Below are 18,530 nucleotides of genomic sequence, written 5' to 3' on the forward strand. Positions count from 1 at the left end.
AGGTACACTGGATGTGGCTTAGTAAGCGGCATGCCCATCTACAAATTTCACACGAACACACAACACTCACACGTCTCAAATTTCATTGAGCTTAGACAGGACAATTCATCCCATGCTAAAAGAGCAAACCCTGAACATCTAGTACATACAGGCACAGGAACAGACAGGTCTGTTTAACCTTAAAATGCACTTGTTCCTGGCTTTTTCCATGCGGTTCACAGGCACACTCTAGCCCAATAACATGGGCATATGATATTGTAAGTCTTGGCTGAGTGGAAACTACCTGACTTGTTCAGGAAAAGCTGATACTATGTTTCCCCCCCATCAAGGTCCACAACTTAAATTGTGGAACTATTTTCTGTAAAAATGGGGAAGCAACTAAGGTAGATTAAAAACAACATGCTCACTGAATCTGCATGGATGAGCCTCACTATACCACAACAGCAAAGCTCAAATTGAAGTTAATTCAACCTCCCTTCATCAACACCAGCGATACTCAGGCAGATGTTTACAGTCCCTTTTCTCCTAGCTCTTTCACACATACAGTACACACACACACACACACACACACACACACACACACACACACACACACACACACACACACACACACACACACACACACACAGGCTCTGGTGGCCAAATTAATTCTGCATTCATTAATTTCCAACAGGGAGTGAATTAATAGCAGATAATGGGAACAAATTTGGCAAATAATTTTCAGTATCAAGGGGCCACAGTTTATTGGGTGCAGACGGAGAGTGTGTGTCTGAGTGGACATGTTGAATTTAAGTGTGAATGAACATGCTAACATAATCGGACATACACAATCACATCCCTCCCAATACCCTGCCAAGAAAAAAGTGCACATGTTAATTTGAAAAATATATTTTAATAAAGGTTTAACATCTCTTAATAATTACAGTACCGAGGGATATTTCCATTGGAGCTCTATTAGATACATAATTTACAGTTGTGGATCCCAGACGCCATGAAAATATTATAAAACGTGATTACCGGATACTAAAAGGCATAAAAATATATTTTTCCAACATAATGCCCCTTGAGAAAACCAAGGGAGTAAAATACCCTGGAAACAGGGCAGAACACGGCATGGAATCCATGTAGGCACAGCTACTGTACTCAGTTAAACACTACGGCCATTGTGTATCCTTATCATCAACCTCTTCCTCCTCTGCTGTGGACATTACAATTAGGTGGAAGTCAAAAGACTTCAATTTTACACAAACACACAAGTTATCCATTTGGACATTGCAGAGCTATTGTTGCTAGTACACTATACAATATGTGGCTTTGTGTATTTCCGCCGCCATTTTTAAGACTTTTAAGGGACTGTATTGGGGCATGACTGAATGATCCTAAAATCCTTCTGTGCAATGCCAGGGCCACATAAACAAAGGCACTAGGACACAACGTGGTTGGTGGCTTTGAGAGACTTGGGAAGTGTCCCAAATGTTGAGGCGTGTCCACTTCCATGAAGTAGACTCCTCACATGGGCCTGATAAGTACACATACATAGCACCTTGGTAGGAAAGACTTTTAAGGGCATAACTTTAGAACCAGGAAGTCAATCTGATTGGCTAAGTTCCTGTTAAAGTTTAAGAACAAGGGGAGACTCTTTGCAGTGAGGAAGGCCAAGAAGTTGAATCTTGCCATTTTAATATTGGCGACACCTCCTTATTTTCCAAGCAGCTTGTCCAATCGCAGGACAGTGGGAGGCGGGAGTGAGGGGCTTATTAATAAATAGCAATATAGATCTTTATATATTGACAGACGCATCATAATATAAACAATGTACACGTGTACATTTACACCTGCATATACATAATATATTCCACATTTCAGGGTGTTGGTATAGGCAGATTCAGGCAGGACAGAAGTCAGAAATGTTTATCCTAACCACCTGTTTAGCTTTTCTTTCTTTCTTTCTTTTCTTAAGTGGTCATTCACCTAGACTGTAGAATGGCCTCTCCTGGAAGCTTGAAGGCTGCTTTCTACACTTTGCCATCTTCTGTGCTTCCTGTGTACAACGAGGGATGTTTGCTAATAGCCCATCTCTCTACTCTTACTCTCTGAGCATTTTCTCTCTTTCTTAGACCAGGGTTCCTTCAATAGACCAGTCCCATTGTTGTAGCTAGCTATATAGATAGAGAGGGGGGGGGGGGGGTTGTGGTCATTTTCAGTCCATCCTTTCCACTTTGCCCAGGATCTTGCCTTCATAGGTAGGCAGGATGCAGCTATCGTCAGACACCTCCTCAAACACAGCGCCACACTCAAACTCGTCACTGGCCTTCTTGAAGTAGTACCTACAACACAGAGAAGGTGGGTGGGTTAGGGCATGAAACTACAACCATCAATACCACAATTAAGAGTAGGACTTTGGTTCACAGGTTGAACCATATTCATGACATATACATTGAAAATACATTTGCTTTGTATTAACACATATTTTGGCTTGACAAAATTGGATTGGAGAATGTGTGCACAAGTGTGTTTCTCGGCTTTCTTGGGATAACCCATGGGTCCATGGGTTAAGGAAGGCCAAAATACACTGCTACTGGTGACCTCCAAAGGTCAGGGGGCTTCCAGCCTTTGACATCCTGGAGAGGCACCTCTGATCTCTCTACTGCTTCAACACCCACTTTAGACACACAACCCAGCCACTGGCCAGGCCACATGCTGCTACTTAGCAAGGAGTGTTCTACGTTCCTAAAGGGGTTTATCTTAAATACGGGTCTTTCATTCTGAACCCTTCCTCTCTCCTTCCCTCCTCCAAGCTTCCCTGGCTAACAGGGGCCAATTAGGCCCCAGCTCAAATGAAGGGCTCCTTTCACAAAGGCTGACATTTTGGGTGCCTGTGAGTCTGCCTGTCATAACCCCGAGTCACAAGAACACACCCGTGCACGCCTACATAAGCACACACACGTCTCCTGGTCTGTTTTACTACAAGCAGAGGGAGGAACCCAGGAAACAGACCAATGATGGACAGAGAGTCAGCTAGAGTGAATGAGACAGTGAGTGAGAGAGAGAGACAAAGACTTGCTCATCAAATGGGTCAAGGCTCCATCCTAAACTATAGGAAGGGCCCCAGACAACCCTAGAGGGGTGGGGGTCCTCTTGTTAGCGGTGACTTCACTAGCTTGGTAATGAAGCCCCCCATCTCAGAGGATGAGTACCCAGCAGAGGGGTACTTTAGTCATTAACTCTGTAATGGAAAAATGCCTTGTTTTAGTCCATGTGTGGGGTGTGTGTGTGTTGAAATTCCAACATCTTGTCCGTGTGTTTGTGTCAGTGTATGTTTTATGAGAGGAGGCTGACGGAGTCATACAAACAATGCTCATAAAAGGGAGCCCCAGTCTTGAAAACAAACTGCTCGCAGCCCACACACACATGGGTGGTCACCTTTAAAAGACATCCATTTGCAACATAGGACTATCCTTATACGTTTGTCAGAATAATAGGAGTTGTACTTTTCTCAAATACTACAAAAATAAAAGAAACCATAGACAAGAAACCAGACCCCCCCAGATGAGAGCCAGCTTTTTGGGTTATCCTTCTGCAAAAAAAAATCTTTGATGGGGGACACATCAAATGTGCTGCGGGGGTGTGGCAGAGAGATAGAGAGAGAGCAGTCTTTCCATTGGAACATGTTCTATGTGGCAGTCAAGGAAGCTTGACTGTGCAGCAGCAGCAACATCTGGCACCAATACTGTCTGGCAGGGCCTCGCTGTACTGTTCTTTGTTGAACGGCTGCCATGTTTGAAAGACCCGACTCCACACACTCCCTCTGACTGCAAGCCGAGGCAGCACCTTCCCAACATGGGGGTAGGAGGAGAGAGCGAGGAGCAGGACGAGGGGGAACTAGGGGAGAAGGAAACATATACCTCAACAGGGGGGTCTTTACTTTCTCACTCAAAGGTCTAGGGGTGAAGTACACAGTAAGCAAATGGATACAATGTGTGCCAAATCCTGTCCTTCTTGGCTTTGAGGGAAAAGACCACCCATTGGCCTACTGTGTCCACATACTTGTTCTGAGGAGACACTCCCCATCATAGGCCTGATGGCATAGTTTCCTACACTCACCGACACAACAGGGTTGGCTGAATGTGAGCTACCAGCCAGTAGCTTCATTAACAGGACTGATGGGGCCAAATCAAAACATGGCTGAAATTCAACCACCGGGCCAAAAAGCTGACTGAAATGTAAGTTGTGGACGTCAGGAAACTCACTCAAAGTTTGCCTCAAACAGACAACCCCTGATACCGTCGGTAAAGAATTTGCACACTGGCCATTTGTGTGAGTGTTTGTTGGTGAAATGAAAGGGCCGGAGCTTCAAAGCCATGCGTATTAAGTGTATCCATGAAAATCAATACCAGATGTGACCAAATCGCCCCAATTCTAACTCTGCAACTCCCCCTTCCCCTCTCCAGCACTCCCATCCCCCTCTGCCTGCCCTCTCTGCTTAACTATGAACAGAGGAAGGTGTGCGCACACACGCACATGCACACACACAGTTGATGATGCTGCTGCTCTGGCTGTAGATGCTTTGCTATAAAACTAGACTTCATATGAGCTTTCCTTTCTACATTCTGTAAACCTGTGTGTGAGTTTTAATTTGTGTTACATGTGAGGCTTCTGTGCATGTCTGGCACCCACCTGTAGTTGCCCTTCTTGCGCAGCTGTTCCTTGAAGTGTCCCAGTGTGAGGCAGTGGGTCTTCATGCTCCTCCGGTACGGGATCTCCTCACCACAGAAGAAGTACGTCACCACCGCCTCGCCTCCTGCCAAGCCCGCTGGCCGCCGTGATTCCCTGGCTCTGAAAAAAGAGACAGAGTAAACATCGATAAGCAGACACACACATCTGTGCTACAGTGCAAAGCATAATGAAGAGAATCAGTCACCAGGGTTATACTAAAGACAGAGCAGGCCTTGAATTGACCTCAACCAGTAAAAATGCTGACAGGAAAGGTATATTATGTGCCTGGCATTCCTACTAATAGGTCATGTTTCAGCCAGAGAGTGAGAAGGACGAGAAAGAACTACAGCCTTGGTGTCCACAACTACTTTGTAGTGTGTGACCCAGTGTTTTGTGTGTGAGAACTGGAAGGGGGGGGGGTCAGTATATAATCCATTCCCCTTTAGCAGTGTCCAAGGCTTTGTAGCGCCGCTTCAGAGCAGCACTAGAGCTAGCCTGCTAGCACAAGCCAGCTGGCAGGACTAAAGGTCAGCCAATTAAAAAAAATGAAAGAGGGGCCACAGTGGCTTCGGCCACACTTCAGTCAAACACTCTTAAAAGTCCCTTGTCCAAAAAGAGACCACCCTTGTCAGCTGCTCTACTGTGTGTGTGTGTCTACTCGGTAAGAGGAGTTTAAAAAGTGTGAAGTACACTGATAAGATGGAATTAGGGCTGAGAGGAGGAGCAGAGAGGAAGACAGGAGAGGATGCACGGGGCGTACTCTTCTGATTGGAGGCCAGGGCAGAGGGTGGGACCAGGTTGGTGGTGTGCCAGGGGGGTGAGACCCCCGCTCTGGACAGGCACTAGGTTGCTCCTCTCTCTCTGAAGGCTTGACGTTGCATGCCTGATGCAAAGAGAGGACAGGAGAAAAAACGTTCTGGTTAATGAAGTCTTTCTAGATGTCAGCATTGCACATCTAACACTTGTACTCAACCGATGACAATGTGCACTACCCTACCCACAAGGCTTAGCATGGATACTCTTCATACTGAAGAGAATGAACACGCTTCCTGATAAAACTAAAGTAGATGATTGAAAACACAATGGCTTTGTCAGCAGTAGTATATGGTGTAGGTAGGTTGTGTGTGACCTTGTCTTGAGGCCTGTTCCTGTAACTTGATTTATTCAAGTGCACCTGTAGCAGCTCTTACATGCATATAGGGCTTTAGCCACTGACAGGGACCACAGTGATCACAATATGGATGTCATTACAGTGCGTTAGTCCAATAGAAAGAACACTTAAGTGAGTGTTTGTATGCCTACCTCTGCTTGGGGGGCTTGGAGACCTCTTCCAGGCGCCGCCGAGCTTCCTCCAATTGGGCCAGGGTGTTGGGTGGGGGCAGGGGGGGCATGGCCGGGTCCTGGACGAAGGGGTGGGCAGGCTGGTGGTTCCTCAAGTGGGCACAGTTACCCCCGCCGCCCCACGTATGGGTCTGCGAAGAGGAGGCACCGACGCCGTATGACTTCTTATTGCTCTGGGTGCTGCAGGGGTGGTGGTGGGTGGGGGGAGCAAAAACAGCCAATGGGGTTAGAAATACAAGTGTGGGACGATGGAAAATGTAGTTCACAGTGAGGGTTGCGGTAACAGGTTCTGGGTATTTGTTGTTCAAGGTATTCTGAAAACTTTTGAGGAACATGCCTGGGAGAAGACAGTGGGGGAATGCGGTCAACACACAAACAGACGGAGACGGAAACAAGGACAGGTGGGACTTGAAGTTCAGACACAGCCGAAGGGACAGGCCTGGTCTCACCTGTGGGACTTGTGCTTGCCCTGGCGCTCACTCTCCAGGATCCACTGCCACACGTTCTGAGAGCGGTCAGCACTGTCTGTGGGCAGCAGTAGGAGGGGGGGGCTGCCATCGCCTCCGCAACCCAGCGCCACGTCCTCCCCTGCCCCCAAGAAACACGTACGTCTGGACAGAGAATTTGACCGTCTTGAGCTGAGGAGACAGAGACATGGTAGTTGGTTAGTTTGTGGGCCATGGAAAACACTGGGAAAGTCCTTCTTGAAGCTTCCTTAGAGGAGAGAGGAAAACATGGTGGTGGTGATGAGAGAGAGAGAGGAAAGGTGAAGGGGCTAACCGACTTAAAGAACTTGAATGTCCTGCAAGAGGCAATTTGGCATGGCACAGAGCAGTACACATGATAGATGTGTAAAAGCACATCAGACAACAACAACAATCCAAGGTAATATACAGCGGCCATTATAAATATTATCATAGACCAGATTGGACATTCAAGGTGTACAGTAATAGTAAATAAAAACTCACCTTGCACTGTCAGCGCTGCTGCCGCCACACATCTCTCGACCCAAGCTGCGGCTGCGCTGGCATGACTGACCCTCGCCCACCGTGGGGCCCAGGCACTGCACCCGGAGTGCCGCCTCCTTCTCGATTTGCTCCTGGCTCTTGGGCCCAGCGTGGTGGTGAATGTAGTGGTGGTGGATGTGCTTGGTGCTCTGCCTGCTAACCAGGGCCCTTCCTGGGCCTAAGGCTGACGGGAAGGCCCCTAGGCTGGGGCTGGAGCAGGCCCCAGGAGAAGCATGGGCTTTGATTCCCGGCTCTCCCCGGATAGGAGACCTGTGCTCTGGGGAACGGGTGCGGGGGGAATGGCGGGCGGGGGCCGCAGGGGATTGGCAGCCGGGGGTTTTGAGGACGCGGGAAAGGTGCTCGTCCAGGATGGCCTGTGGGTCCTCATCCGTGTGACCCGGGGGGAGGAGAGCCAGGGGGTGGGAGTGGGGAGAGAGAAGCAGGGGGATACTGCCAGATGACAGCTCTTCATCCCTCTCTTCCTCCTAAAAAGAGACAGACAACAGGAGAGATCAGTCAGTGAAGACACCTCCCTAAATGACACAAAAAAGCAGAAAGATGGTTCGACATCTCCATAAACATTCACACGTGCAAACACACACACACACACACCTCCTGAATCTGCTGCAGCCTCTCTTCCAGGGAGCTCATGGTTTCCTGCTCTCTCTTTAGCGTCTCCAAACGGGCGATGAGCTGGGCAGCAAAGACCACAGGCTGCACAGGAGGCATCTCCTGAGGAGCTCGCCTTGTACACTACGGAGAGAGAGCAAGTAGTGGGGAGAGATGGATAGAGAGAGAGGTTGGAAGAGAAGGAGAAAAGGGATAGACAGAGAGGTGGGCAGAGGAAAGAGATGGAGGAAAAAACGTGAGTTGTTGTGAAACGGATGGGGGTGCACGCTCCATCTTCCACCTCTGTCCCTCCTGTTGAGTGTTCTCTCCCTCTTTGTCTCTTCCTCTGCCACCTTTTGTTTCTCCTCCTCGCCCCTCATCTCTGCTCCCTCCTCACACAGCCCATGTCCTCCTCCTGTGCCCATGCTGACACTGGTCTGGCAGCGTCCCCTCAACCACCTCCTATCCGGTGGCAGTCAGTCACACTCCGAGGTGCCTTGACGGGGGGGCGCTGACACTCTACCCTCCTCCTACCCTCTCTGTAACGCCAGTGAGCTGTCGGCGGCTCGCTTCTGAAGTCTGCTCACTTCAAAGGGACCCCTCGTCAAATATCAAACACTCGCTAGGGAGCAAGGGAGGACGGCAGGGGAGAGGGACACCATGGCTTTACATCTAGGAATAAAAGTCACATATTGACGGGAGTGGGAGGGGGATTAAAAGAGGGGAGAAGTTAAGATGGAGAGATGTGCACAGGCAGCAGGAGAAAAAGAGAGGGAGGGGTAGAGAGAAGAGTGAAATGGGAGGAGATCAGAGGAACTGAGGTAATTTATTTTCTCCTTTGCATGCTGGGCACCTTTGAGGTACAGTGGTGACACTATCCCCCTGTGTGTGCGCTTGCACGCACGTGCGTATCCTTTTACCATTAGCATTTTTGCACTGAGCCTTTCTTGATGTAACTTTTTTTGGGGGGGGATCCCTTTGTAGGAGGGATGAAGTGAAGAAAATAGATACAGAGGAAAGAAAAAGGGGCTGACTGATGTGGCCTGGGGCTGGTGCACCATGGGACTGGCAGCCATTGCCAAACCATGGGAGGGAGGACAAGGGGTGAGAGAGAGAAGGAGGGAGGGAGGGGGGAGAGAAAGAGTGAGTGAGTGAGAGAGAGACGGTAATACAGACACAGTGACTGGAGAGATATAGAGAATATGGAGTACCAGGATCAGACAGCAACAGTGTTGAAAAGTTGAGAAAGTTGCATTTCCCCTCTTATTCCCTACATTTCATCCGTCTTTCATCCGTTCACCCTTTCTGAAGCCCTCAGCTCCCCAACACCCCCCCCCCTCCCAACAAGAGCTCACATGACACGCTCAAACTCTTCCCTCACATCCCTCGTTTGGGGGGGGGGGAGTGAGAGCGGGTAGGAGAGCAAGAGAGTGGATAAGGGGTGGGGGCATGGTGTAGAAAAAAAGGGGCCAGCGCTGTTGGAAGTTGTCACTTTCCTGTGCTCTGCCTCCATTCATCCTCTGATCAAAGCAGTGTGTGTGCGTGCGGTTGATTTCCAGGAGCCCCCAGGATAAAGCAGTGAGAGATCTCCCCCATCTCTCCCCATTCTCTGTATTTACTTCATCGCTGTGGAGAAAGTCTGGTGTGTTTAGAACGCAGAGCGATAAACAGCTTAGAAGCCTGGCTCCCGCAGACTTCAAGGAACCTCGTGGGGGGTGTTGGTGACACCAAAGATAGCAAGGGGTGGTATGTCTACGATGTGTGTGTGTGTATGTATGTGGCGTGTGTGTAGTAGGGTCTTTGACATCTGCTTCGCTGTCTGATCTTAGTTGTTCTGTGTGTTGAATGGAGGATGTGGAATACAGTTGGTGGTACTATACTTAGAAGCATAACACTTGAAGAGCCTAAAGAAATAATTATGTTCTCGGTTCCCAGATTTGTACTTACAGGGAAGGCAGGCAAGGAGACTTGGCTGTTCATCCTCATGTTACGCTGCATCTCTCTCTGGAGATGTTTCTTAGAGGCCAGCTTGTATGGAGGGATGCCATCTCTGGGAGAAGAGGGGGGGGAGACCACACAGGTCACTCCGTCAATCAAATACACAAATTGAACCCACATAACCAATCAGGATGCATCGTATTAGCTGCCTAGTAGGCAAACTATAGAACATTGAAACACAATCAAACCATAACATTACATTACTTAACTTTTAAAGTTGTGGGGAAGGGGGCGTTTTGGTTTATGCTGTAGAACAACCATGCTCCAAAAAATAACAGTTCTTTATACAAACCCAGCTTCACATTTTTGCATGAATCAAGAAGTCACATATGATTCTATCACCCCTCGGCCGAAATAAAGTTCCAACCCTATATTTTGGAGTAGGTTAATGTAATAGTCTAATAACAAATGTAATATTGCATGTATTTTTGTCCTATTTTCCATAAAGCAATACAGTTAGGCTACTTAAAGTATGTTCTAAATGGCAGAAATATGCTGCCAATTAATTATTGACGTAACAACTTATTGTAAATGGTCAGTAGCCTAGCCTATCGATCAAGGTACTCGAAAGCATGTACACTGTTGGCTTCATTTGATCTTGTTAGGCTAGCATTCATTAGCAAATAATAACAATATACCCACTATTAATTAAAACTACTTCAGCATAATAATGCACCTAAAATACAAACGTGAGCAAGGGAAGAAATCGCTATTGAATCAACAGGCATGCAATTATGCTAGCAGGGGAAGAATACAAACAAAGAAAATCACCAGTTAACTTAAATTAGCAATAACTGTAGACTAATACAATAACAGGCTTAAAAATCTTCTGTACCTTGGCTCTGACAACTAAGCCACAATGCAGTCAAGCCAAGTCTCCTATCTTTCCCCCCAGCCAAACTGCTGTGTTCCTGGTGACCCGGCCCAGCCCAAAGTGCACTCTTTGGCGGGTTATACATATACATCTCTACATACACACACGTATAGATACACACACACATATATATATATTTTTTACTGTTGCTTTGAAATCTCACAGTCGTACGCCCCCCCCCCCACCGCTCCAATCTTCATTTGGCAAGCAGCACTAGTCATCCTCTGATCTCTGCACATCAAAAGGCTGGTTTGTAAGATAAGGTAATGTTTGAAGTTGGCAGCTGCATTCCCCAGTGTCCAAGCAAATCCATAAATAAGATACAAGTCAAATCTTAACACCCCCCCTCCCTTCCCTATTCTATTATTTTCTGTTCTGTATTTGAAAATGAGATTCACATTTTTGTTGGTGTGTGTGTCTGGGGCCCTTTTAACCATCCCTAGAAGAAGAGGAATATTCTAATCAAATGGAGGGAGCCGACAACCAGGAAATGCTTTACCGGCTGTTTAACGTTGCTTTTGTCTCAGTGCGCGCAAAGTACAGTGTGTGCATGCAGGTCTGTGGCCCAGCAACAGAGGAGGCTCGGGGCTATCTCGATTCCCTGGGCTCTTTGATGTGGGCCGTCTACAGATATGCCCCAGCACTGAGGCTCCACATCATAAAACTGTTTATGGCAGCCATATTACGCTTTCACTGCTCCTATGGCTGTAAAGATACTCTTTCCTCTCTGCGTTCAGGACTCTCTGACTTGTTTTTTTCGCTTGTTCATGCTTCCCTTGCCATTAGGATGACATCATTGCACTGTGACTACCAGGGACCTTGACCTGAGATTGTCATGTTCCCTTTACTGCATTGGGTAGCACTAAACTGTGATGGCTTCAGGAGAATTATCACAAGGGTAACAAATACGTATTTATGAAGGCTGAACTACCCTTTATCGAATCAGTGAGGACTGATGAGTCTTTTTGACATTCTCAAACAGCTGAAAAGGAACCAGATCCTAAATGAACCTACATTCTGTCTTGCCTACACCTGGGCTGGTTGCCTGGTCGGGTTTTTTGTCAGTGGGGATGTCAGTCTAGCCTGGCTATGCCCTCCTACGTACTTCCGCTCAATTTTCATTTTGCTTCTGTACTAGGTTTGGACTTTCGGTATATTAGTCAGGTTTTGCCAGAAACATTTTTGGCAGTCCAATCAGCAAACAGAGGGCTGAGAACGATGACGTGGATGTCAAGCCCTAGTTTGAGTTGTAGTTCAGTAATGGAGGTGGATAAAGGTGCGAGCGAAGCTATTCGGTCTGTTGTGGCAACGCTGCTGAATATCCAGAAGTTAGAGCCAGAGCAAGACCAATCTTTGCTGAGTTTTGTTGGTGGCCATGATGTTGTGGCCCTCTTCCCCACAGGGTTTCGGAAAAATTTGATTTTCCAGCTAGCTCCGTTAGAGGTGAAGGAATTGGCTAAGGCGAACCCTAGCGATTGGTTATGGCAGGGGCAGATCCAATAGTTTTAAACTTCAACACCCGCCAACTTCAATATCCGCCTTCAAGGAAGTTAACGCTTGTCAATGGAGCAATCCCAGACTCTCTGTACAAATGAAATGTACGAGAGTCTGGTTAGGACCAGGCTAATGTCAGTCCCCTGTCATTCACAACTGAGTTTTGATGCAATATCCCACTTTTCCCCAAATAGAACTTCTCAAAACCCCATTTAAACAGTAAACGTTTCGAATGCAGACCCACGGCGCGATGAGGGGAACTTACAAACTGCTGTCGGTCATCGACATGGAGTCGTCCGTCATGGCGTCGCTCGACGCCTCGCTGTCATTGGTGCTGGTGGCGGGAGCGAAGGAACCTACGTGGTAGGGGTTTCCAGTGTCCCCTCGTCTGTACGACCTGATGGTCAACAGAGGACACACTGGGTTATTACAAGGAAGTTACACTGTTTGATAAGATTTTCTACTCACAATTGGTCAATATGTGTAGGTGATCGTGTGTGTGTGTGTGTTTCCCCCAGGGCCCCTTTCTTCTGACTACCAAGTGGACGACAGCTCTGAGTGTGTGTGATGGCCCATGACACTTCTGACAAATTTGAACTGTCAACTGTTTACAGCTTCCCTTGTTCCCCTCAAACATATACACTTCCTAAGCAAACTCTCAATGCACCCCTACCACCCTCTCTCTCTCTCTTTCAAGCAGTCTGTTATGCATTCTTGCCATGGCAAAATAAAGAGACAGACAGGGAATGACAGAAAAAAGGAAGTGTGAGAGTGTGTCAGAATAGAAAAAGGGGGAGAGAGGCCTCTTTCTGAACAGAGAGAGAGAGAGAGAGAGAGAGAGAGAGAGAGAGAGAGAGAAAAGAGAGCATGACTAAAGCTCTAGGCCCCCCAACTCCAACCTGACCTTCGAAGGGGCTCACAGAGCCAGGTATTTTGCACAGCTGGCCCCTCACATTCTTTCCTTCACCTACGTCTTCCCCTAACCCCCAAATCATTCTTTATCTCCCTTTTTCTTTCTTGTATGATGAGCCTCCCCACTTCCCATTCTACACAACCCCATGTTTTTCTTCCTTTACCTTCTCTCCCTTTAAAAGTGAACTTAAAACATCCCAATCATCAAAAGGGAGAGACAAAATTACAGTGGGGAAAGAGCAGTTTCAGGGTAAAAAGGAAAAATGTTAGGGAGAGAGACGGGTTCTCTGTTGTAGCTGCTGCTTCAATACTCTACACAAAATAATATTTTGTGGAGAATAACCTGATTCAGATGAAGAAGGAGGAGACAGAATGGAGAAATGAGTTCCACATGCCTGGGTTGAAAACACTTAAAAATGAGGAAGAGGTTCTGAAATTGCAAATAATGCATGCATGAAAGAGAAATCAAAACTAAATCAATATCTCAAACTGAATAGAACCAGCGCCATGAAAGTAAACAACATGACAAAAATCAGGGATGAAGCATAAAGTAGCAACAGTGTCATCTATTATTATTCTAGCTGGGGCTGAGGCCAGGGCCGCTCAATGAACTTCCCTTGGAAGACAATCCCTCTATCTCCAGAACTATTTCAAATCTCCGGAAACTGAAGCAAGCCAGTGGAGTGTGCGCCAGCAGAGGGCTGCTCCGCACAGTAATACTCATGTCAGTGTGTGTGTGAGAGAGAGTAAGTAGAAGAGAGGGTGGGGGGGGGGACCCTCCTTCTCACCAAGTTAACAATCCATGTGAGAGGAAAATACATTGATATGGAAACAAGCCAACTGGTATTTTAAGCATTCAGTCCAATTCATTCTAGTATGCTATTCAGTGGTTGCTTTCGGTTCTTTAAATAAATTCCCTTTTCTTGTCATTCACTACGACCACCCTCTCATTGATGAAAGATGTAAGACAGGCTTACCTGTACCCTTTTTCCATCACCTCCACTGTTCTTAGTGCGACTGTCGCCCTCAACGCTTTGGCGGATAGTCCAACAACGGAAGCCAGTGCTTTGCCTTTTAAGTCATTACAACTCCACTCCTCTTCCTCGTTCAGTGTGGGTAGGTAGCCACACACCAGTTTCAAACTGCCTAGTCCATTGGGGTTAGCGTGACTTGGATTCTCTGCCCCGGTCCTCACGTACTCGAGATATATGTCAGAGATCAAAAACATCTGGTAGGCATTCTCCTCCATGGTAGCTTGGATCTCGGTCTGTGCCTGGTCAAACATCGCCGAGTCTATTTGTTGCTTCTTTATATTATCCCGAATGAAAGTTTTAGTCGCAGGCTTAAGCTGCTTGGCGACTATACTGCTGTTTTCGATATATCGCTTGTAAATTGCTTTGGCAACGCGCTGCGTTTTGGTATCCTTGAGGTCCATTTGCCTGAAACCGTTGCAGGCGAACCAAAAGTCTAAAGTGTCAACACATTTCTCCCGCTCCAGGAATGTCCTAAACAGGTGAGCTCCGTCTTGATCCCCAAGTAGAGAATGCAAAGACTTTGTCCATCGGGCAAGCGGTGAATCCGGGGAGGCACTCCCCTCAGGCTCCCCAAGTCCATCCTCGTTTCTCCTCGCACTGGAACCGGGAGAAGCAAGCAGAACTGATTTGGTCGTACCCTGAGGTCTCATCATTGCGAATTTGCCAGGATAGCAGGGCGCTTCGCCCTCCTCCCCCGGGACCGGAGGACGAGGAGCATCCTCTCTAAAACTAGTGGCAATGTGGTCCGTAAGCGCCCGGCTCATGGCTCCGGAGGCAGCAGAAAAAGTCTGTGTTATCCTTCCTCGGAGATCCACTGTATAATCTCCTCACTCTCTTATGTCAGCGGGGGAGCGTCTCTGCCCGTTCTCTCTCTGAAACATAAAGTATTGATCAAAACCAGAACCGCCCCAACCTCAAAGGGAGACAAGCAACAAAAAGTATTTTCGGGCCCCAAATGTGACTTAAAAAATCTCGACTCGGTAGTGGGCTACACGGTTTTACATTGGCTAAATAACGATTTGAGTTTTCTCCAAGAAGTCTTGTCATATCTTATACAAAGGTTCATTACGAAAAAATTACATTAAATCGTTAAACCTAAATTCACAAGCATAATGGATCAAAATCATTCTCATTAAAATAGTTGGGTTTGACTCATGAAACAAAATAGGCTACACGGATAGGGCGGATCATCTCCACAAAATGACTGTATACAACAACGGGGGACATACACATAAATCCACCAGTAGGCAGCTTTAACCAACCTTGAATCACTTAGTTATACATTAGGGTAAGTGACTATACTTCACGTCCATAAAAACACACCCTGAAATAGACTTGGGGCTTTGAAAACGTGTCCAAAGAGTGACACACAGCCTACAAATCTAAAAAAGACCAATAGAAAAGCTCAGTTGTCACAAGAATAACGGACGTACATGTGGTCATCGTGTTTAACAAGACGATATATTCAATGCTAGTCCACATTAGAGAATGGACCACGCAAATTGTAAAGCCTACTTCCATTGATTTAAATGTGCCGATCAATTTAAATCCATCAGTTAAGCTAGGCTACGTTTAACTAGCCAACGGTCTAACCAATGGCAGATAAGTTGTCCAATTTACAAAATTGAACTTACAACGACGTCTTTAAATGTGCTATTCATAACTCAAGACAATATAGCCAAAGCCTATTATACACCGAGTCTTAAAATAACCACAAAGTTTACTTGAAATTCTCAGATCTCTTGAAGAAAAGCAATCCGCACAAGTAGCCAACTGTAGTGATGAATACCTACACTTTTTCAACACTAAAACTCAAAAAACCATGAAGTGAACAAATACGCGTATGATCAAACTACTTATCAGTTTGTTTTTGTTGTATGTATAACAAACGAATATGAAGCTAAAATAGTTCAAAGCAAATCAACAGCACATCAGAGGAACTTCAATTGGGCCAGCGCGCAAGGAGCACAATCTTATAACATACCATCGATCCATGAGTTCGGTCCTCAAGTCTCTAGTTTCTCATCCCCCCAAAAAAATATCCAGATTTTTTGTACCACGACATGTTGCTTTAAACTCCGATGTGTTTCGAGTTAGTTACAGAAAGAATAATAATAGTGACTTGCGAAAGGAAAAAACGTATGTTTTCCCCTTTTCTGTCCAAACGTTTTCAGGCTGCCATGCCATACGGTGGGTTTCTCCTGTAGGCTATTCCAATACATACTGAGCTCAGGGTATACCAGCGTACTTCAAAGTAAGGAACCGACAGCCTAGTCCCGAAAGCTACATAAAAAACAAATTATCTCTGTACGCCTCTTTCAAAACAACCGCAGGATCTGATCGGTCGATACTCGATACAAAATTGTTTTTGTTAAAGGGGCGATGCTGCTTGACGACAGAGTATAATTTCAAAAAAATAAATTGTAGATGTTTACCAATGATGTTACAGATCGCAAAGTTATTACAAAGTTGCAAGGACCTTATCAAAGACAAGCAATCTTGAGCCAACTCCCCGAGGCTTTGGAACGTCAGAAGTAACTGATCTGCCGCCCCAATAGCATTATCCCTGCAATCCCTCTGTTGCTACATAAACTTTAAAGACACAGGCCTCTTTTTTTCCTTTAAAGATTCACATAGTTTCAAGATTAACCCTTTCGCGTCTCTGTGATGCGCAAAAGATGCACCGCTGTGTAATAAATCCTGCATGAATTCTGATATATAGAAATAAAAAACATGCCAAATAAATGTGTATGTTAAATTCTACTAGAGTTGAAATGTATGCTTTTAAATAGAAATCCCAACATAGGCACACGCATTTCACAGCTCAGATATAGAGACCTTTGATACTGAAGTAGGTTATTACACACATATAAAAGTCATTTTCACAACCCAACAATAGGGATATCTTTCTCCTGAAAGACAGGCATGTTATGCGGGAAACAGCAGACCATAACCTTCCTCTCCTCCCCTTTAGTATTAATGTTCTGCTTTGTGAAGCACACTAGAGGGATAGAAGATGAGGTAACAAGGAGTGAAAATCTGTGAACGTTCAGCCATTTAAGCAACATACACTCGAACAACAAGTCATCATGGAGTGTTATTTACCCTACATAGTAGACAGTAGTGTCAAAGACATCCGGATTTTGAAACAGCCTTATTTTACCTCTCCAGGGCTCAATAAGTAATGGAGCTGCTAAATACACGGTCAAATGAAAAGTGAAGGATAGTCCCCGTGTGTCTGAATGAATCTAGTTATCACTTTGGTGAACCTTACATTCCAAACATAATAGACTAAATTATCTCTTATTGCTTGTTTTTAGTTTTTATATGCTCTATCATTTTGCCTGTGTTAATAATGTGCCTGCTCAGAGCCTCAGAGAGTGAAACATACCTGAGCTTGGTAATCATTTATTACATACAAATGAATTACTAACCATGAATGTTGGCACTCAAACAAGCATGAACTCCATGTCATATCTTCTACCAGCCCTACATTTCTTGAAAGTGATATGATCCCAATGCTACCAGGCTATATATTGCCAACCAAACAATGTCATCCTTTGTTTATATTAGAGGGAGGGGGTGACCTCTGACAGTAAACACAGAGGTAAAACCATCTCTATGGACACGCTCAGACCCCCTGCCGTTACTGGGGGCCAGTTGGGCCCTTGTGTCCATCTAAGGGTCTTTGATATGGCAGGGGGGCTCCTAGGAGGGCTCCTCCTTCTGGAAAACTTCTGAGGCTGACCCCAGACCATGACCTGGCCAGGAGCAGGGGTGTCCAGGCCTATAAAAGAAGCCATACAGAGGAGTGTGTGTGTGTTTGTATGTGTAGGGGGGTGGGGTCGGAACATCAAGTCTTAATGGTTGGAGGGAGAGGTTAAGGGGCATAAGTGTGTGTCTGTTTGTGAAGATATTATTACAGGGACAGATTACATCCAGTCAGCTTCCAGAGGACAACATTAAGACAAAGATTGTACATCATTTCTAGTTAGTTTACTCCCTGAATTCTGTTTGTGTACCGGTGTTCTGACTATGCCTGTGCAGCATAGAATTCAAACTATCCGTCAAATCACAGTCTGATATTGAACATGGATAATACATTAATTTCAGATGTAAAAAAGAGTGCAGTGCTTGAACGAGACTTTACGGCAGTGGTATATTACATCCTGAGCAGCCTTGACCCTGTCATAACCCACGCGACTGACCACCATAGCAACATCGTAAACACTCTTAAGGAGAAAGAAAGTGAATGTGTGTGTGTGTCTGCACTTCTTTCACCACAGTGCTGCAGCCCTGTGATCAGTAACTGCTCTCAATTACCGTATTGTCTGCTGCTCCTTTCAGCTTGGGGTTAAGCTCTTAGCAGCGCCCCTTTGAAGTGCTCATCCCTTTTTATCTGCAGCCAGAGCCAAGAATTTTTGGGGAGGACAATGGAAAATGAAACCAAGAGGGAAGCTTATGACAATTATCAACCAAGGAGGGGAAGTGCGAAGGTCCGTTTGGAGAGAGGGATCAGAGAGAGAAAGAGAAGGACAGTGGAAA

At 46.1% G+C, this 18,530-nt stretch overlaps 1 protein-coding gene across 1 annotated transcript; it reads right to left on the bottom strand.

Annotated features, from left to right (window-relative positions):
* Positions 1-872: 872 nt before the first annotated feature.
* On the bottom strand, positions 873-16,181 carry axin2 (axin 2 (conductin, axil)). Its single transcript, XM_084678492.1, has 11 exons — positions 15,970-16,181; positions 13,929-14,857; positions 12,305-12,436; positions 9,621-9,723; positions 7,677-7,817; positions 7,026-7,549; positions 6,507-6,695; positions 6,019-6,237; positions 5,477-5,599; positions 4,678-4,836; positions 873-2,327 (listed from the first exon to the last, which is right to left on the bottom strand). The coding sequence occupies exons 2-11, from the start codon at positions 14,747-14,749 to the stop codon at positions 2,201-2,203; spliced, it is 2,538 nt and encodes an 845-aa protein (XP_084534618.1). The 5' UTR covers positions 14,750-14,857; positions 15,970-16,181; the 3' UTR covers positions 873-2,200.
* Positions 16,182-18,530: the final 2,349 nt, after the last annotated feature.

Source organism: Hypomesus nipponensis, chromosome 17 (genome assembly GCF_054491055.1).
Source record: "Hypomesus nipponensis isolate SF chromosome 17, ASM5449105v1, whole genome shotgun sequence".
Taxonomy (NCBI): Eukaryota; Metazoa; Chordata; class Actinopteri; order Osmeriformes; family Osmeridae; genus Hypomesus; species Hypomesus nipponensis.